This window comes from Syngnathus leptorhynchus, chromosome 7, assembly GCF_054491065.1.
Source record: "Syngnathus leptorhynchus isolate UIUO chromosome 7, UIUO_Slep, whole genome shotgun sequence".
Classification (NCBI taxonomy): domain Eukaryota; kingdom Metazoa; phylum Chordata; class Actinopteri; order Syngnathiformes; family Syngnathidae; genus Syngnathus; species Syngnathus leptorhynchus.
The window spans coordinates 10856509-10877508 of NC_141201.1; the positions used below are offsets into that span (position 1 = coordinate 10856509).

The 21000-nt window shown below is 41.8% G+C and overlaps 2 protein-coding genes across 2 annotated transcripts; both read left to right on the forward strand.

Annotated features, from left to right (window-relative positions):
- The first annotated feature begins 270 nt into the window (after positions 1–270).
- On the forward strand, positions 271–6535 carry aifm4 (apoptosis inducing factor mitochondria associated 4). Its single transcript, XM_085916253.1, has 19 exons — positions 271–413; positions 958–1047; positions 1588–1697; positions 1778–1887; positions 2073–2117; positions 2198–2279; positions 2364–2476; positions 2934–3020; positions 3089–3180; positions 3268–3398; positions 4080–4195; positions 4275–4346; positions 4444–4507; positions 4655–4731; positions 4826–4943; positions 5020–5118; positions 5188–5263; positions 5397–5501; positions 5927–6535. Exons 2-19 carry the CDS (start codon positions 959–961, stop codon positions 5955–5957), a joined length of 1617 nt encoding a protein of 538 aa, XP_085772379.1. The 5' UTR covers positions 271–413; position 958; the 3' UTR covers positions 5958–6535.
- A 226-nt stretch (positions 6536–6761) lies between these two features.
- Positions 6762–20483, forward strand: prpf8 (pre-mRNA processing factor 8). The gene is made up of 43 exons (XM_085916021.1): positions 6762–6953; positions 7439–7564; positions 7647–7815; positions 7952–8116; positions 8276–8494; positions 8576–8788; positions 8930–9055; positions 9211–9316; positions 9632–9822; positions 9927–10046; positions 10149–10338; positions 10475–10594; positions 10684–10818; positions 10962–11091; positions 11414–11610; positions 11735–11941; positions 12191–12354; positions 12438–12564; positions 12691–12883; positions 12960–13147; positions 13227–13465; positions 13635–13781; positions 13872–14082; positions 14255–14371; positions 14457–14704; positions 14788–14967; positions 15277–15412; positions 15514–15683; positions 15778–15907; positions 16020–16166; positions 16264–16424; positions 16525–16716; positions 16812–17049; positions 17161–17289; positions 17491–17604; positions 17718–17891; positions 18037–18230; positions 18323–18562; positions 18714–18855; positions 18960–19100; positions 19216–19355; positions 19642–19844; positions 19938–20483. Exons 2-43 carry the CDS (start codon positions 7453–7455, stop codon positions 20090–20092), a joined length of 7020 nt encoding a protein of 2339 aa, XP_085772147.1. The 5' UTR covers positions 6762–6953; positions 7439–7452; the 3' UTR covers positions 20093–20483.
- The last annotated feature ends 517 nt before the right edge of the window (positions 20484–21000 follow it).

A 21000-nucleotide genomic window follows, 5' to 3' on the forward strand; every position in this document is an offset into this window, starting at 1 on the left:
CATGGTAACGCTCATAGAAATAAAACAATTTCTGTTCATCAGCAAATGTGTCATCACTGACCACATACAATTTACAGTACAATTCACGTGTTATTATCGCAGAAATGTGATTTTAATAACTTTCGGAATTTAGAGACATTTTGCAAGGTCAAATTACAATGCGCTGTGAACGCCTCAAACCTCCCCAAACATATCAGACGTCACTGATGTGGGAAATGTAGTTTGTCGCTTATGTAAACAAAAAAGACCCACTTCCGGTTTAGGCGTAACGTCGGTGACATCCATAGGAGCAGAACTGAACTATCGAGTCGAGTCGTTACATTCTCATGAACGCATCACGCATCTAGTTGTTTGCTGTAAACACCAACCGGTTTCTTCTAATTCTATCAATCAACTAATCTTTAAAGAAAAAGGTGAGCGTTGCCTTTCTGAGCGTCTTTTTTAATACTTCTTTTCTTTTAATACATATAATACAGCGAGTTTAACCATTTTAACATCTATTTGGGATGAACAGCACTCAAAGAATGGAAGCATCTGGTTAAGAAGTAATTCTATCTATTTATGATACATGCATAGTTTCATCATTACATTAAATGGGCAGTTAGGATATTTTGTATATAGTTTTAGTTGTATCTTTGCATGTGTATACTTGCCTACGTTGTGGGTTTTCGTCATTATATTAAATGAGCAGCTAGGATATTTTGCATTTAGTTTTAGTTATATATTTGCACGTGTTTACTTGCCTACAGTGTGGGTGTGGTTTTGTTTATTTTATTTCATCACGCTTCAGGCATTATTCCTTCACAGATATTAATTTTGCATGTCAGTGTCAATCTTAAACAAATTGTATTTTGGAGTAAAATACAAGGCAATAAATCAGTTCATACAACGTATTGAAGAAGTGTGCCTGCCAACACGTGAATATTTATTCACATCATGTGATCCATGTTTCAACAGAATGAATCCTAACAAAGAACAAGATCAAGATGAAGATTTGGAGGCGGTGACCGGGCTGGTTTGTCAGGAGGCTGACCTCACAGATGGCCAGTATGTCCCATGACAACGCTTCTGCCGTGGAACAAAACAAGTTGTGTCAGAAAATGTCCAGGCAAGGTGTCACACAATTTCAAATTCAAATTCCGTCAACCAGCAGGTCTACAAATAGAACCTGCGGCATTTACTTACAGTGCAATGGTTGCGTCACGGCATCTCTCCATGGCAACTCGCCTGCTCACAATGCCCAGAGCATCCTGTACTTCCTGGCTGAGAACATTACTGTGCCAGAGGAAACTCCCCACTCACCATACCTGTCTTCTGTGGGGTTTTTTTCCTTTCTATTTCCCAAGCTTAAGGGTTTTTGAAAACACAGATGGGCAGTTTTAAGATGTGGACAACATCAAGGTGGCCAGAAAAGGCCGTGGCCGTATGTTGCGCTCCATTGGGAATACAACAAATGGAAAAGCTTGTACTCTGCATTTGAAATGTATATTTTCTGACACCAATCCTAGAACATTTCTGACACACTTACATATTCATGTATACTTACATATACACATACATATGACTCCCACTCTGTTTGTAATCAAGGATGAAAGTAGTCTCTGTGGCGGACCAGAAAGTGTTGCTTGTTCGGACCGAGGGTCAGTACAGTGCAGTCGGAAGTCAGTGCTCTCATTATAATGCTCCTCTGGTAAAAGGTATATGTATATATTTTTATGATTCCAAATTGCAACTATTCATTTTACATTGAGCTGATGGATGTTGTTTGTTATTCCAGGAGCACTGGTTGGAAATAGAGTGAGATGTCCTTTCCATGGTGCTTGTTTCAATATTAAAACTGGTGATATTGAAGAGTATCCAGGCCTGGACTCTTTGCCTTGCCATAAGGTAAAACTCACTCTTTAATATGTTTTTTTCCCCAACATTTGCATTGAGTATGAACAATCTACAATTCATTAAATTCTCTTCAGTAATCCCATTATGTACACTTGGATTCACAATTATTTCTTCTGTGATATTTGAGGATATTACTTGCCCCTCTTCCTCATAATTTGTTGACCATTTTGATACAGGTGACCGTTCAAGATGGAAAGGTGTACGTTTCTGTCAAGAAAAATGTAAGTGAATGCAGGTTAATGAAATGAAAGTAATGCTGCATTGACACATTTTTCAACAAGTCGCTTGTGTTCCCTTTCAGACTCTGAAGCAGTCCAAACGTGTGAAGGAGATGTGCAGCATGAACCCGGACATCAAACATACCATCCTGCTCATAGGAGGGGGTAAGGACTGGTTGATTTTTTTGTCTGTGAATGAATGAATCCACTTCTCTGGATCTGCTTGATACTGACGTGCTGTGAGTTCAGGTCCTGCAGCCTTGGTGTGTGCTGAGACTCTCCGTCAGAACTGCTACCAGGGCCGAATCGTCATGATAACCAAAGATTCTTTGCCTCCTTATGACAAACCCAAGATGAGTAAGGTAAGCCACCTTGTACTTTTAAGAAGTACATTTGTCTTATGCAGTGGAACCTCAATGGCTGAACACGATGTGTAGCAAAGAGTCACAAACTTGATTTTTTGTTCTCGTCTATTTCTTTTGTGTTCCGCCACGTCACTCGGTGTCACGCAGCTAGAACAGATGTGTCCCACTTTTGCCTCAATAGTTTCTGTTTTCAATTCTGTGCTGATCATTGTCACACTTTTCCTCATTGCCATCACTGCTACCCTTTTATGATGGCAACACAAAAAAAACACAAAGTAAAACAACTTGTGATGCAGCAATGCAATTCTCTTGTTTCAGAGATTTGTGTGACATTAAAGGAGGATTTCCCCCTGAATTTAAGGTTGAATAAGGGCATTCAGCTGCAGAGGTTCCACTGGATTTGCATTTGTTCCATTAGCTAGAAGATGTGGAAGGAAATTTTCTCTTTTTTCAGGCTTTGAATGAAAACAGCAGCAGCATTGTCCTCCGCTCTAATGAATTTTTCCAACAATATGGAATAGAAGTACGGACGGAGCAAGAGGTAGTAACATACAGACAATATTTTAAGAATGTGCTACCAAAGCTTACTGTTCTCTGTTCTAAATTCAGGCAGTGAGTGTAAACACGCAAGATAAAGCAGTAAAGATGAAGGATGGCTCGTTCCTTCGTTACGACCAGCTTCTTATCTCAACAGGCTGCAGGCAAGACTGGTTATCTCATTTTAAACAAACACATTTCTTTTCTTTTCAGACATTGGTAACTTGTGTGAAAAATGTTAATACCCACAGAGCGAGGCCACTAAGTTGTCCTGGTAGTGATCTGACTGGAGTGAAGTTACTGCAGAGGTATGAGGACGCCAAAGACATTCATGCTTCCTGTCTGGGCCGCAAGGCTGTTGTCGTTGGAGCCTCCTTCATAGGTTGTCAAGTTTTTATTTTTTAACTTATTGCAATTAGTAATTTCGAATATTCACTTAAGATAACTTGCATGTTTTAGATTGTTGGGAGAAGCCAAATTACCAAGAGCAAACCTGAGTAAAGATATTCATGGTTATCCATCACAATAACGAGTTATTATTATTAGTTAGTATTATAAAGACCAAGTCTGTTGGCTTGTGAGCTACCAGCTTCTCGCTGTGCCATCAAAAGTCATTTAAATTTGCTATTGTTGTTAACAACTTTCATCTTTTTGGTGATAAATTTTGAAAATGTAAAAACTAGCGCTTCTCGTTGTGCCATCAAAAGTCATTCAAATTTGATATTGTTGTTTACAACTTTCTTCTATTTGGTGTCAAATTTTGAAAATGTAAAAACAAGCCGACAACTGTTAGTAGTAAAACATAAAACAAGATTTTGTCATGGTGTGGTTCGTGATTTGTTTTCCATTTCCATTTTGTCATTTTAAATTGCCTTAGAACTATAAAGTAGCCATTTTAAATTGATAAAATACTTGGCTTTGGTAAATTAAATGGTATATAGTGAAGCTCTAGTCTTGAAGTTTTTGACGTGACTCCATTCATACAGTTCCCCTCCTGTATCGTTGTTCTTCTCTTCTCACCACAAAATTATGTTTTCTTCTTTATTTTTACGTTTAATTCTAGGTATGGAGGTGGCAGCCTATCTAGCCAAAAAAGCATCCAGTGTGACCATTGTTGGAACCACCAAATACCCTTATGAACGCTCTCTGGGGTACCAGATTGGCCACATGACCATGCGAGTATGCAGCAATTGTGAAAGAACTGCGATTGCGATAATGTTTATTATTGCAACAAGTTGACAACATTTCATCTTTGAAGATGCTGGAGGAACATAATGTGAAGTTCTACATGAATGACGCCGTCGCCGAGATCAGAGGAGAGAACGGCTTGGTAATTCTACTTTTTGACAACTGCTTTGAACCTGTGATTGAGCCAACGTAAACCTGGATAAGTAGCTGGAGGCTAAAATTATGGGGGTTTTTTGCAGGTGAAAGAGGTCATGCTCAAGAGTGGTACAGTTCTGGAGGCTGACGTGGTGATTACAGGAATAGGTACTTAATCCTGTTGTACTCCATCCAATGTAACATTTATGATGCAGAATTAGCAATTATCATTTAGCTCAAAATGGAGACTTTATGCTATCTGTAACTGTGTTACGTCAGTATAACTTTCAAGGCGTGTCTTTGTGTATGTTTCAGGTGTGATCCCCAATTCCGACTTTTTAGCAGGAAGTGAAGTTGAAATAGATTCCAAGAAAGCAGTTGTGGTCGACAAGGTGAAATAAACAGTCAATGGCCATCACTGCTGTGTTATCAATTAAGTGCGTGTCGCAAATTGTGACCGGTGTATGTGACATGTCTTCTCTTCAGTTCATGAGGACCAATGTAGCAGACGTTTTTAGTGCGGGAGACGTCACTTCCTTCCCTTTGACCATTCGAGGTGATCAACGGGTCAATGTGGGTCACTGGCAAATGTCACAAGCTCAAGGTAACAAACATTGGTTCAAGTTCGTGATGAATTTGCAATCATCAACAATCTCATACCACATTTTTTTCTTCCACAGGAAGAGTTGCTGCCCTCAATATCTTAAATATACCGACCAAAATTGAGTCTGTTCCTTTCTTCTGGACTGTGTTGCTTGGAAAGAGTATCCGATACACAGGTAATTTTTTTGGTCTTGGACTTTCACATCACCGAAAGGTTTGACTGTCATTTTACTTTTTTTCTACAGGGTATGGGGAGGGCTACACTGAAATTGTATTCAAAGGCAAAGTGGAGGAAGGAAAGTTCTTGGCATTTTATATTAAGTAAGTAGATGCACACACTTTTTTGTACCAATAGTCTTCTGTTTTACCATAGAGCCATTGAGATGTGACGTAAACTATTTCACTATTGCAGTGGATGGACTACATCAGTTATTTTGCTCTTGTCTCTCCACAGAGATGATGCGGTGGTGGCGGCAGCCAGTCTCATGTTTGATCCCGCTGTGGCTCGGCTGGCAGAACTGATGGCAGCAGGCCAGCGCTTTACAAAAGCGCAGACTCAGTGAGTGTGCAAAAAAAACTACAAATGTGTTAGGGAGATGTTCAAATGTAGTGGCAAGCGGTTTTTCACTCATGTTCAAGGTTAAGAGGATAAAGCAGCAACATAAGAGTAACCTCTAAATATAAGTGCCATAATGAAATAAAAAATACAACCAAAATGTCTGAAAATAAAATGCCTCTAAAGTCAACACGACACGGTTTGAACCATCATCATGCATGTGGTGGAAGAAACAAAGCTTTGCATGAGTGTTACAGACATGCTTCCATAAACAGCAACAGACAATCTATTCTTAGAAGAACGGACGTGGTGAGCACTAATTAACTGCTGATAAGTTAGAGAGCAAATTAGAAAAAAATCATTAATTACTGCATCACTGAATCACAAGGATTTTTATCTGTAGTCATATGAATCTTTTCTCTATTCAGAGCTGAAGACCTGAGCTGGCTGCAGATGTAAGGTGTCCAAATTGCATTTCACCGATAAAGGACACAGCCACCTTTCATCCTGATCCCATCACCTCACTTCGTCAAGCATTCTGAAAGCCGGTCAATGTCTAGCCTGCTCTTACTTACTCTTGTTATTGTTACAGTTACAACAACAACATCAGAATGGATCCACTCGTTGAGCATGCTTGCCATTAATCTTGAAATCTTCACTTGATTGATGTTCACTGCCAATTAATATATAGAAAATAAGCCACTAAATGCTCTCTGAAGATGCACTCGTTACAGTGTACTGTACTATATTTTGAAAAAGTTCAGGTGCATAAAAAAAAAAGGCCAGAAACATTGCTAAGGCATAATGTTTACTTTTGCTTGGAATGAACATAGCTTCATGTCTCTTGCGTTACTGATTTGCAATGGAAGGTTGAGTATTTTACTCTAATGTCTATGATTGTTTTATTTTGTTTGTTGGTTTGTGTGCATTGTAACTAAATTCTTGTAAAACAGGAAACTAAATATCATGTCTATTTAATACTTAAAATGCAATGTCATTGTAATGTTTCATTTCCTCATGGTGGTGAGGTCAAATAAAAAATCTTTCAATTATGAGCTGTCTGTCCAGTGTCTCTCACGTCTACCAAAAATAAAATTCGACATCAAGTCAGTAGATTAGTAGAACGAAAATGCAAACTGTATGATATACTCCAACACTGTAGATGGCAGTACACGCCGAAAATCTGACCATCCGGGCATTAGTGCGTAACGCCTGCGCAATCTATTTTACGTAGGCCTAGTTCATATTAGTAAGGGACGTCATCCCTCTGACGTATTTGCCGTTGAGAATTCGACGAGTTGGCGTACAGCGTGTGACCATCGTTGGTCGTCGTGTGCGATGCAGCGTTCAGAAGCCAACCTGCATTAAACGAGACATGTTTTGGTAAACAACAGCGTGCATTAAACAAAAAGTTTTTCCACGTCAACAGATCGTCGTGGGAGTGAAGGGATCACGGTGAGCGACCCTGCATGTGTTCAGTTTGTAACTTCCTCTCCTTGGCCGCCGTGCTAATTATTTAGCGCTTAGCTTATGTGCCGCCATTACCACGTTAGGCCTTAGCGCCATTGTTGCGCTTAGTTGAAAAACTTGAAACAAGGCTTTAATCATATCCCATAATAATAGAAATACACATAGTAACAGATTGTTATACATTAAACTTATATTTTCATACAATTGGATCTATTTCATGTTTAAGCTCTGGCCGTTTCACAACGTGTTAGCTAACCTCAGCTAGAGATCGTGATGTTAGCTAACCACGGCTCTTGTGTATAGCAATTTATTCGAAACACGTAACCTGACTTCTTAACGTTAGAATGTACAGTTGAGAAAACAAAGTGATCAGGGACTTAATATGCACACTCTGAACCGTCACTTGGCCGTTGTAGAAAGGAAATATAGTATATTTATTTATGTTGCTTGTTTACTGGTCTTGTTTGCAGTGTTGTGAAACACCATGGCAGTTGCCTTCCCCTTTCGCGGGGTACCTGCGGGGGTCCCGCCTCCGGGTGTCCCCCTTCCACCACAAGTCCCAGACTACATGACTGAAGAAAAACTCCAAGAGAAAGGTTTGCCGCCTCTCCGCAGATTTAAGTATATTTGAGATGAGACGCATTGTCATTATTTGTTAAATGTCTTCCAACCTCACAGCGAGGAAATGGCAGCAGTTGCAGGCAAAGCGCTACTCTGAGAAGAGAAAGTTTGGTTTTGTGGATGCTCAGAAGGAAGACATGCCTCCCGAACATGTCCGGAAGATCATCAGGGATCACGGTGATATGACCAATCGGAAGTTTCGACATGACAAAAGGGTCTACTTAGGGTAAGAATCTAAACATACGTACAAGCATCAATTGTCTAATGATAATCTACAGAAAGTGGAGTAGAATAGAATGTCTGTGTGTACATGGTTCAAATATAAGTATTTCTTCTTTTTTTTTTTTTTTTTAAATAAACAGTGCCCTCAAGTACATGCCTCATGCAGTGCTGAAACTGCTGGAGAACATGCCGATGCCTTGGGAACAGATCAGAGATGTACCCGTATTGTACCACATTACTGGAGCCATTTCATTTGTGAATGAAATACCTTGGGTCATCGAGCCAGTCTACATTGCCCAGTGGGGGTAAGGAGTATTTCCCATGTCTATTTTAATTCAACGGCTGCTATCAGATTATTTGGACACGCTTTCATAACATTTTAAAATATTTCTTTTTGCCTCTGTGATGGATCTTATGCTCATATGATTGGATGAGAATCTTTAGTAATCCTGGCTTTTTCTCAGCACAATGTGGATCATGATGCGCCGAGAGAAGCGTGACCGACGACATTTCAAGAGGATGCGTTTTCCACCGTTTGATGATGAGGAGCCACCGCTGGATTACGCAGACAACATACTTGATGTCGAACCACTGGAGGCCATTCAAATGGAGCTGGACACAGAGGAGGACGGTCCTGTCGTGGAATGGTTATATGAGCATCAGCCCCTCAAAGACACAACAAAGTAAAAAGCATCTTGAATTGTGTTTTTGATTTTATTTTTTGCTAAAAATCCCTTCAATCCCGCTCCTTGTTTCTTTTTCAGGTTTGTGAATGGCACCACTTACCGTCGGTGGCAGTTCTCACTCCCCATGATGTCCACACTATACCGCCTGGCCAACCAACTGCTGACAGACTTGGTTGATTACAACTACTTTTACCTATTTGATCTCAAGGCCTTCTTCACATCCAAGGCTTTAAACATGGCTATACCCGGAGGACCAAAATTTGAGCCTCTTGTTCGAGACATTAACCTCCAGTAAGAACCGTCACAATTCACTAAAACCCATATATTATTCAGGGACATTATTTTGAAATGCTAAACACATATTTTGTGTTGTACTATTTCAAGCAAAAATGTTTGAGCTTAATGTTTATTCTTTTTTGGTTTCTCCAATAGGGATGAAGACTGGAATGAGTTCAATGACATCAACAAGATCATCATCAGACAGCCTATAAGGACAGAGTACAAAATCGCCTTCCCTTACCTGTACAACAACCTACCGCACCATGTCCACCTCACCTGGTAGGTTCGACCTCTGCAGTGGCATTCGGTTTAAAATTCTATTGATTTAAAAAAAAAAAAAAAAAAAAAAAAAAAAAATCATTAAGGTTATTTGTTTTGAGGGTTTATTTTGTTATTTTTAGTTAGAAGTACCAACATTTTTTTTTTGGGTACAGGTACCACACACCAAACGTGGTGTTCATCAAGACAGAGGACCCAGATCTGCCTGCGTTTTACTTTGATCCATTGATCAACCCCATTTCACACAGGCATTCAGTCAAGGTAAATGTGGTTCTACTCCAATCCCAATGTGATATGCACCAATGTGTTTCATTCTGAATTATTAGTTTTTCAGCAAAGTTGTCAGTATTTCATGACCTTTTACTGAGTTACACTTGCATTGACCTGCTTGCATGTGCGTAAGAATTGGAGGAATATTAAATGAGTTGTGGCATTCATTTATTGCTGGCTGCAGGTGCAGTTAGCCTGTCACCATTCATGTTTCCAAACAATACCTAATTAACGGGATTTTATGACAATTTGCGTAATTCTTAACACTTTCTGAACATATTGTCATTATTACCTGCTGTCTTTCAGAGCCAAGAGCCTCTTCCCGACGATGACGAGGAGTTCGAGCTTCCAGAGTTTGTGGAGCCCTTCCTCAAGGAGACTCCTCTCTACACTGACAACACAGCCAATGGCATTGCTCTGCTGTGGGCGCCAAGACCTTTCAACTTGCGTTCAGGGCGCACCAGGAGAGCCATAGATATCCCTCTCATCAAGAACTGGTAAGCAAACAAAACTGTAATTTTTGAGAAAACAATAAGGTCTTTTTTTTTTTTTTTTTTTTTTTTTTTTTTTTTTTTTTTGAGAAGTGTCAATTGTTTTTCAGGTATCGTGAGCATTGCCCTGCAGGACAACCAGTAAAAGTTCGTGTGTCATACCAGAAACTGCTGAAGTACTATGTGCTCAACGCTCTTAAACACAGACCCCCCAAGGCCCAGAAAAAAAGGTGTGTCTTGGCGGACATTACAGATTTATTTGGGATGTTCTATTCGAAGCGTATTTTCTCATCAGCATTGATTGCGTGTTAACATGTTTCCTTTCTTTGTAGGTACCTTTTCCGTTCCTTCAAGTCCACAAAGTTCTTTCAGTCCACCAAGCTCGACTGGGTGGAGGTGGGCCTGCAGGTGTGCCGGCAGGGTTACAACATGCTCAATCTGCTTATCCACCGAAAGAATCTCAACTACCTGCATTTGGACTACAACTTCAACTTGAAGCCTGTCAAGACACTGACCACAAAGGTAAAAACTAAAAATGCTTTGCTTTTTGGACTTCAACATAAATCTCCAAAGGCTAACTAACATTTGAAGCATTTCTTTGTTTAGGAGCCTCATGTGTCTGTTTTTGTCAACATGACACTTTGTTTTTGTCCCTCAGGAGCGTAAAAAGTCAAGATTTGGCAACGCTTTCCATCTCTGTCGAGAGGTGTTGCGACTCAGCAAGCTGGTGGTGGACAGTCATGTTCAGTACAGACTGGGAAATGTGGATGCTTTCCAGGTTGTACTAGCTATTTATACACCAAAACTTTGCCCTTCTGAGTTTTATAAGCAGTTTTGGAGAACTAAATGCACATCTTTGTTTTCTAGTTGTCTGATGGACTGCAGTACATCTTTGCTCATGTAGGCCAGCTTACTGGCATGTACCGGTACAAGTACAAGCTGATGAGACAAATCCGGATGTGCAAAGATCTGAAACATCTCATTTACTACCGCTTTAACACGGTGAGTAGAATTATAACGCAAATGACTATTCAGATTTTCTCTTGGTGAGTTTAGTATTTAACCAGTATGACTTTCATTGTGTCACAGCAGAGATGCTGAAAGCCTTGATCGTCTTTTGATTCGCGTTTTGTTTGTTAACTCAGGGTCCTGTTGGCAAGGGACCAGGTTGTGGCTTCTGGGCACCTGGATGGAGGGTGTGGCTTTTCTTCATGAGGGGCATAACTCCACTGTTGGAGAGGTGGCTTGGAAATTTGCTGGCCAGGCAATTTGAAGGTGGGTCACATTCTTTTATTGGTCATGATTGTATTGCATGTAGCATCATTTACCAAATATATATCAAATTAAAGATGCTGCAGGACCCAGTGATGCGGCAGGTTTTTTCTGTAATCATGAAACTGTTGTTAATAAGAGGTGTAAACATTTACCAAGCACCTCATGTAGTTTATCAATTGATCAGATAATGATATTCTAATCATTCAGTTACTATATATTGTATGAAAGTAGATGGCGATGATACGATGCAAAGTCAAAACTGCAGTGTTCTGGACACTTGAAATGTCATTTTGCGTGAATAGTTGACTAAATTCCCCTGCAGGACGTCACTCCAAGGGTGTGGCCAAGACTGTGACCAAACAGCGTGTGGAGTCCCACTTTGACCTGGAATTGCGTGCTGCTGTGATGCACGACATCTTGGACATGATGCCTGAGGGCATCAAACAGAACAAAGCCCGGACAATCCTGCAGCACCTCAGTGAGTCTTGGAGGTGCTGGAAGGCCAACATCCCATGGAAGGTGGGCACCTTGCAAATCTTTGCTAAAAGACATTCACACATTCATCTATACTGTTCTGTATTACATGTAATAATAGGAACTGCTTGTGTTAACTCCATTTAACTGAAGAATTCAAATTCTGCAGGTACCTGGTTTGCCAACACCCATTGAGAACATGATCCTGCGGTACGTGAAGGCCAAAGCTGACTGGTGGACTAACACAGCCCACTATAACAGAGAGCGAATCCGCCGCGGGGCCACTGTGGACAAGACTGTCTGCAAAAAAAACCTGGGAAGATTGACCCGTTTGTACCTGAAAGCTGAGCAGGAGAGACAGCACAATTACTTGAAGGTATTGCACAAATAGGAGTATTTCTCTTGAGATGAAAACCTCTCACTAAGGCGCATTTGCACTGGTCTGTTTGCATATGCGTAAGAACCGGAGGAATATTATCTTTAATGGTGGCTTTTGTTTATTGACTGCACCTGCAGTTGACTAGTTGCCATTAAGACATTTTTTTCAATAGAATTCAATGGTCTGTTTAATTTCCCTTTTGAGTTAGTCTGAAATATTACCGTTGTATCCATATTTTCCGTTCAGGATGGTCCCTACATCACAGCTGAAGAAGCTGTTGCCATTTATACCACAACTGTTCACTGGCTGGAAAGTCGACGTTTCTCACCCATCCCTTTCCCTCCACTGTCATACAAGCATGACACCAAGCTGCTAATCCTGGCTCTGGAAAGGCTTAAAGAGGCTTACAGGTAAGCGCCCATTCAAAAGGTAATATTAATTACCATTCAATAGACCCCTTCAGTGATGTGTTGTGTGTGTGTGTGTATTCTAGTGTGAAATCTCGCTTGAACCAGTCTCAGAGGGAAGAGCTTGGGCTGATCGAGCAAGCTTACGACAACCCTCACGAGGCTTTGTCCAGGATCAAGCGTCACCTGCTCACACAACGAGCTTTCAAAGAGGTCGGCAAAGATTATTTTTCATTTTTTAAAATCTGATAACTTTTAGCTTAAACGTTCTTTGCTGTGGTTTTAGCCATTGCACCCAAAACCCCTCATCACACTCGACCCTTATTCTTCCATGTCTAGGTGGGTATTGAATTTATGGACCTGTACAGCCACCTGGTGCCAGTGTATGATGTGGAACCCCTGGAGAAGATCACAGACGCCTACCTTGATCAATATCTATGGTATGAAGCAGACAAGAGGCGACTCTTCCCACCATGGATCAAACCAGCTGACACCGAGCCACCTCCACTGCTCGTCTATAAGTGGTGCCAAGGTCTGACCTGTCAACAATTACACCTTAGCTATACAAGGCTCTGTGTCCTAAAAGTAGTTATCCTTGTTCTTTGCAGGCATCAACAACTTGCAGGATGTTTGGGAAACTGCAGAAGGAGAGTGCAATGTAATGCTAGAGTCACGCTATGAGAAGATGTATGAGAAGATCGATTTGACGTTGCTCAACAGGCTGCTACGTCTTATTGTTGACCACAACATTGCTGATTATATGACAGCCAAGAACAACGTTGTCATCAACTACAAGGTAAAGAGCGATTTGCCCCAAACATTGCTCAATCTTTTCCGTTTTAAACCTGATTGTTTTGCACACATCTCTTTTCTAGGACATGAACCACACAAACTCTTATGGCATCATCCGTGGCCTCCAGTTTGCATCGTTCATTGTACAGTACTACGGCCTGGTAATGGATCTCCTGGTACTGGGTTTGCACCGTGCCAGCGAGATGGCAGGTCCACCCCAAATGCCCAACGATTTCCTCAGTTTCCAAGATACGGCAACAGAGAGTGCCCACCCAATCAGACTGTACTGCCGCTACATTGACCGCATTCACATCTTCTTCAGGTTTGAAAATGAACTCTGTAGCAGCCTATTTCTGATGGACAACATTTTATTCTGAGAATTATCTACCGTATCTGCTTAGTCTAATAGTTTTTGGGTTTTTTTTGTCATCTATATGTCAAATTTGTTTTGTTACTCAAAATACCTATTAATTATTCTGTGCCTTCACCAGGTTTTCTGCTGATGAGGCGAGGGACCTCATTCAGAGGTACTTGACAGAGCACCCCGACCCCAACAATGAAAACATTGTGGGCTACAACAACAAAAAGTGCTGGCCACGTGATGCCCGCATGAGGCTGATGAAGCATGATGTCAATCTGTAAGTCCTGACAACACACACACACACACAGGTTTGCACAGGTTAAAGTGGTCTTTGATGAATGGCCATAACTTATTCAATTGTCCTCAGTGGCCGTGCCGTCTTTTGGGACATCAAGAACCGTCTGCCAAGGTCTGTGACCACAGTCCAGTGGGAGAACAGCTTTGTGTCAGTCTACAGCAAAGACAACCCCAACCTGCTTTTCAACATGTGTGGTTTTGAGTGCCGCATCTTGCCAAAATGTCGAACGAGCTATGAGGAGTTCACCCACAAGGATGGTGTCTGGAATCTGCAGAATGAGGTGGGAAAACACAAACTTCTCTCTTTGATTATTACCAGAGTTTAGTGCTCTTTCGATCAAATTTTTTTAGAATTGGTTATCTTATTGATTATCCCATTAAATAATGATCCGATTATTGCAATAACCTGCGACTGTAGTCAATAGTAAATTTTCTCTGTTTTTGCATTTGTAGGTTACCAAGGAGAGGACAGCTCAGTGTTTCCTTCGTGTGGACGATGAATCAATGCAGCGCTTCCACAACAGAGTGCGCCAGATTCTGATGGCTTCAGGCTCAACTACTTTTACTAAGGTAAACCGACCAAAGATACAGATCTGTTGAGTTAAACATTGAAACTTATGGTTGTATCATAATGTCCTCTTATTTCTACCTCCAGATTGTAAACAAATGGAACACAGCTCTTATTGGCCTGATGACCTACTTCCGCGAAGCAGTAGTCAACACTCAGGAGCTGCTCGACCTGCTGGTCAAGTGTGAGAACAAGATTCAGACTCGTATCAAGATCGGGCTGAACTCGAAAATGCCTAGCCGGTTCCCGCCTGTTGTTTTCTACACTCCCAAAGAGTTGGGCGGCCTGGGCATGTTGTCCATGGGCCACGTGCTCATTCCACAGTCTGATCTGCGGTAAGTCATGCAGGATTTGTATATTTTACTTGACTCAAGCTAATTATTGGTTAAGTTCTAAAGACACAAACTCTTCTCTCCAGTTGGTCCAAGCAGACAGACGTGGGAATCACCCACTTCAGGTCTGGAATGAGTCATGAAGAGGACCAACTCATTCCAAATTTGTATCGTTACATTCAGCCATGGGAAAGTGAGTTCATTGACTCCCAGAGAGTGTGGGCAGAATATGCTCTCAAGAGGCAAGAAGCCATTGCACAGAACAGGTATGTCCCTCTGCCGATTTAAATCTGTCTCCACTTGGTTACAATGGACTGATTCATCATTTGTTTGTTGTTGAGTTTTTCTTTTTTATGTGCTTAACACGGTTGGTTTTATCTGGAAAATAGTCACATTATCATATTTTTAATCCCTCAAAGTGGCAATTTGGTTCCCCATGCTTAATTTTGATGGAATAGCATGTGAGTTTAATAGGTATCAAGCGGTATGCATTTTGGTCATCTAGTTGGCATTAACAATCCATAAAGTGCTTGAATTCCAACTGAAACAATTGTTCTTTTGTGTCTGTCTCCCAGGCGGCTGACCTTGGAGGATTTAGAGGACTCGTGGGACAGAGGAATCCCACGTATCAACACCCTTTTCCAAAAGGACAGACACACACTGGCCTATGACAAAGGCTGGCGAGTCCGGACAGATTTTAAACAATACCAGGTGATGATTGGAGTGCAACACAAAACAAAATGTGACTGGCACATGAAAGTAGATGGTAAACATTGGTGTGATGCAGATTTTAATTTCTCTGTGGATTACAGGTGTTAAAGCAAAATCCGTTTTGGTGGACCCACCAAAGGCATGATGGTAAACTGTGGAACCTCAACAACTACCGCACAGACATGATCCAGGCCTTAGGTGGTGTGGAGGGCATCCTGGAGCACACGCTTTTCAAAGGCACTTACTTCCCCACCTGGGAGGGTCTCTTCTGGTGAGAAATTATGGGAAAGCAATCATCTCGAGTGAAAACATAACCGTTATGGTTTGGCTTCAATGTACACCGATTTTTATTCTCCGGCATACAGGGAGAAGGCCAGTGGATTTGAGGAATCCATGAAGTGGAAGAAGCTGACAAATGCTCAGAGGTCTGGTCTGAATCAAATTCCCAACCGTCGCTTCACTCTCTGGTGGTCCCCCACAATCAACAGAGCCAATGTAAGTCCAACGATATAATTACTACTTATTATATATATTTTTTTGTTAAAGGTGTTATTGGATGTTTAGGATCAACACAAGCTAATAGTTTTCTCCCGTTTCTCGTTTGTAGGTATATGTGGGTTTCCAGGTGCAGCTTGATCTGACTGGAATCTTCATGCATGGAAAGATTCCCACCCTAAAGATCTCCCTCATTCAGATCTTCAGAGCTCACTTGTGGCAGAAGATCCACGAGAGCATTGTCATGGATCTCTGTCAGGTTGGTTTGATTTTAATTCTCTGCTACTATTCCTGAGGTGTAACAGAAAATCAGAGTCATGTTCTTCTGGTACAAATGCGACTGTTTTGGCTTTCAGGTGTTTGACCAGGAGCTCGACGCTCTCGAGATCGAGACTGTGCAGAAGGAGACCATCCACCCCAGGAAGTCGTACAAGATGAACTCATCCTGTGCCGACATTCTCCTTTTTGCGTCCTACAAGTGGAACGTCTCCCGACCATCTCTGCTTGCAGACTCAAAGTATGACTTTATGATATTAGAAAAATGTGAAAGTTCTGTATGATTGTGCGTATATATAACAAATTATCTTTGAATACATTTGCTGCTTCTCTTCTTGCAGGGATGTGATGGACAGCACTACCACACAAAAGTACTGGATTGACATTCAGCTGCGTTGGGGTGACTACGACTCGCATGACATTGAGCGCTACGCCAGGGCCAAGTTTTTGGACTACACCACGGACAACATGAGTATCTACCCTTCCCCCACTGGAGTGCTTATTGCTATCGACTTGGCGTACAACCTCCACAGGTTGGCGTTGTCATGAGCAATTGTGACCTTGTGCTTGCTCTTTATATGTTAACGTCAACATATGAACATAATTGTTTTTTCCTGTCTTTGTTTAGTGGCTATGGAAACTGGTTCCCGGGCAGCAAGCCTTTGATCCAACAGGCCATGGCCAAGATTATGAAGGCCAACCCTGCCCTGTATGTGCTCAGGGAGCGCATCCGCAAGGGTCTTCAGCTCTACTCCTCAGAGCCCACTGAGCCCTACCTGTCCTCACAGAACTACGGGGAGCTGTTCTCGAACCAAATCATTTGGTTTGTGGATGACACGAATGTCTACAGAGTCACCATCCATAAGGTTTGCTCCGACTCATGCGCCTCATGTTAAAGAATATCCTCCATGTAATAGACTATCAGGTTTCTCTTTCCAACTCTTCTAATGCTCAGATGTATTTTCACCTTTTACCAGACCTTTGAGGGCAACTTGACCACCAAACCCATCAATGGAGCCATTTTCATCTTCAACCCCAGGACTGGTCAGCTTTTCCTAAAGATTATTCACACATCTGTGTGGGCCGGACAGAAACGTCTGGGCCAGGTAAGAGCATTAAACATAAATTGCCCACACTAAAATTCCGTGATAACAATAATGGGGGTTCGTCTTGGTTTAGGAGAGCAATTACAATGACGACATCATTATCTGCTTTCTTTTGAAATAACAATTAACCATTGTTAATGATTTGACATTAAATCGAAAATGTTGATACCCACTAGTAATGCAGCCTAATTTTCCTTGTAGCTTGCCAAATGGAAGACGGCAGAAGAAGTTGCTGCCTTGATCCGCTCCCTCCCAGTGGAGGAGCAACCTAAGCAGATCATTGTCACCAGGAAGGGTATGCTGGATCCTCTGGAGGTAAGACAGTCAGTCACGGCTGGTATTAATGGATTCATGATAAACTATTCACTCTCATTATTCATGTAACTTTAGTGCCTTACATTTTTAACGCCATCCCTCTCTTTCCTCAGGTCCACTTGCTTGACTTCCCCAACATTGTCATCAAGGGCTCTGAGTTGCAGCTGCCCTTCCAGGCCTGTCTGAAGGTGGAGAAGTTTGGAGACCTCATCCTCAAAGCTACTGAGCCTCAGATGGTGCTCTTCAACCTTTACGATGACTGGCTTAAGACCATTTCCTCTTACACAGTGAGTCTTCCTGTGTTCTACACAAATGCGGACATTTTCAGCTTTGGTTTCTCCTTGTCATTCTTTTGCTATCAGGAAATTGAAATTCGAAACTAACTTATTTTCCAGCGTAAGAAGTTTTTGTGCGATTTGCTCCATCTTTTAGGCCTTCTCTCGACTCATCCTGATCCTAAGAGCGCTCCACGTCAACAATGACCGTGCCAAGGTGATCCTGAAACCCGATAAGACCACCATCACCGAGCCTCATCATATTTGGCCCACTCTCACGGATGAGGAATGGATCAAGGTGGAAGTACAACTTAAAGACCTCATTCTGGCTGACTATGGCAAAAAGAACAAGTAAGCCTCCAAGCTGAATTTCTGTGTAATCCATGAGTAACAGGACAACAGAACTGAACACCTAACACGTATCTGCTGCTGTCCCCCTCCAGTGTAAACGTGGCGTCACTGACCCAATCTGAGATCCGTGACATCATCCTGGGGATGGAGATCTCTGCTCCCTCGCAGCAACGGCAGCAGATCGCCGAGATTGAGAAGCAGACCAAAGAGCAATCGCAACTCACCGCCACACAGACACGCACCGTCAACAAACACGGTGACGAGATCATCACGTCCACCACATCCAACTATGAGACGCAGACCTTCTCCTCCAAGACAGAATGGAGGGTCAGGTATGTGGCAGATTGAGTTATTTGTCTCTAAAAGTCATCACATTGCAAAAAAAAAATGTAAATAGGTGGAAAATTGAAGTAGTGCCTATCTTGGGGGGGTAGTTTAGTTTTTGAATTGAGTAATAAGTGCTCGTTATACTTCCTCTGTCAGAGCTATATCTGCTGCCAACCTCCATCTCCGCACCAACCACATTTACGTCTCCTCTGATGACATCAAGGAAACAGGATATACCTACATCCTGCCCAAGAATGTTCTCAAGAAGTTCATCTGCATTTCAGATTTGCGTGCACAGGTATGGCGCAGAGAGTAGTTGATAGTTTTACAAATTGATTCCAGTTGACTTTGGACCCTTTTTAAGCCTCACTTAGTAGACATTAAGATTGTTTTCTGTTTCAGATTGCAGGTTACCTGTATGGCACCAGCCCGCCTGACAACCCCCAGGTAAAGGAGATCCGTTGTATCGTCATGGTGCCTCAATGGGGCACCCACCAGACTGTCCACCTGCCCAACCAGCTGCCAGGACACGAATACCTGAAAGTAAGATTACAGATTTACTTCCCTCTAAGCAAGGGCCTTTTTGTTCTGGATACAATGTTATCAATTTCTAGAATATTTGCAGTATTCATACTCGAAATACCTTCCACTCCCAAAGGAAATGGAACCCCTTGGTTGGATCCACACCCAACCGAACGAGTCACCACAGCTGTCACCCCAGGATGTCACGACCCACGCCAAGGTCATGGCTGACAATCCCTCTTGGGATGGAGAAAAGACCATCATCATCACATGCAGGTAAACATTTGATCTTGGACTATCTGTGCTTGCACCGATATTGCTGATGCATAAATGCCCAAAAATGTTGGGGTATTTATAAAGTTGTGCAGTTTTTTGAAGGACTGAACTACAGAATGTGAATTTTATATCTTAACTGGAGAGAAAAATCAGGACGAGTGTCCCCTTTTATTTAATTATATTTTTACCTTGTGTAAAAGAACGAATTGATTGGGTAAAGTGTGTTGTGAACTTTGAATTGCATTTTTATTCCTTTGGCAACAACTTAGTATTGTTTAATTTTCAGCTTCACGCCAGGCTCCTGCACACTGACGGCCTACAAGCTGACACCCAGCGGCTACGAGTGGGGCAGACAGAACACAGACAAGGGCAACAACCCGAAAGGTTACCTGCCGTCGCACTATGAGAGAGTCCAGATGCTGCTCTCTGACCGCTTCCTGGGCTTCTTTATGGTACCGGGCCAAGTTTCCTGGAACTACAATTTCATGGGTAAGTACCTTTTGGAAACGTTATTGTGCACAATCACATTTTAGAATTATGATTTTCACCACCCTACCTCCTTTTTTTTTTTTTTTAATCCAGGTGTACGTCATGACCCTAACATGAAGTACGACTTGCAGCTGGCCAACCCCAAGGAGTTCTACCACGAAGTCCATCGACCATCGCACTTCCTAAACTTTGCCTCGTTACAGGAGGGTGAAATCTACAATGCCGATCGTGAGGATATGTATGGTTGAGCGGAAGGACTCATTTTGTGGTTGGCCCTGTCAGTCACTCTTGTAAAATTTCTTCTGAGCGAGCATGTGGCGTTTGCACATTGTAATGTCAAAACTAGACATTACAATGTCTAATAACTCTTGTTATTCCTTCTATATTTCCTTCAGTTTGTTTCCACAGTCCCTTCTACTTGCAATTCATGTTTTTTTAGGGAAGTTATGATGTATCAAATGTGTGTTGGTGTATCTGGCCACAGGACCGTAATATGATCTTGATTGTTTCAACTGCAGAAATACTTGTTTCTGTCAGTTGAAGTCAAATCTTAATTCCTCATGTCAGTTAATTCTCTTTTGGTATTTGTGACATTGTAGCTTGGATTTAAATAAAGATGGCATTTTTATACATTTTCAACCTTTTACCTGTTTCAACCACCTTGCAATAATAGCATTGTATTCCCCCCATAAATTTGTCAGTTGGTCAGACATCCATCCATCCATCCATTTTAAAGACCGCTTATCCTCGCAAGGGTCGTGGGTGAGTCCGATCTTATCCCAGCTATCTTTGGATGAGAGGCCCATCATACCCTTGACTGGTCACCAGCAAATCCCAGTGCACATAGACAGGCGAACATTCACACCCATGAGGAGCGAGTCTTCAATGAACCTAATGTATGTTTTGCTAAGTGTTGCCTCCAGAAGAGGTCAGAGAAAAATACTTCTGGGTAGCCTCTAGCAAGGTTTCAGCCCACTTCAGCTTCACTCTAAATGCCTGTGACTTGGAAAACATTAAGAACAAACTGTTCTAACTTACTGATCCCTTGGAGAGTTTTATTTACATCAAATATGTTTTACCTGCATTGTATGAGATGTGCTATCGGCCAAAAATAACTATAAACTTGAGGGAAAAATAGTGTCTAATAAGAACCGAC

Bases quoted from the DNA above. Each gene is read 5' to 3' on its own strand.
- aifm4 (XM_085916253.1), top strand. From the start codon at position 959: ATGAATCCTAACAAAGAACAAGATCAAGATGAAGATTTGGAGGCGGTG. The intron at 1,698-1,777 runs GTATATGTATAT...TTGTTATTCCAG, and splicing joins TAATGCTCCTCTGGTAAAAG to GAGCACTGGTTGGAAATAGA. The intron at 3,021-3,088 runs GTAGTAACATAC...TTCTAAATTCAG, and splicing joins AAGTACGGACGGAGCAAGAG to GCAGTGAGTGTAAACACGCA.
- prpf8 (XM_085916021.1), top strand. From the start codon at position 7,453: ATGGCAGTTGCCTTCCCCTTTCGCGGGGTACCTGCGGGGGTCCCGCCT. The intron at 15,684-15,777 runs GTGAGAAATTAT...TCCGGCATACAG, and splicing joins ACCTGGGAGGGTCTCTTCTG to GGAGAAGGCCAGTGGATTTG. The intron at 16,717-16,811 runs GTTGGCGTTGTC...GTCTTTGTTTAG, and splicing joins TTGGCGTACAACCTCCACAG to TGGCTATGGAAACTGGTTCC.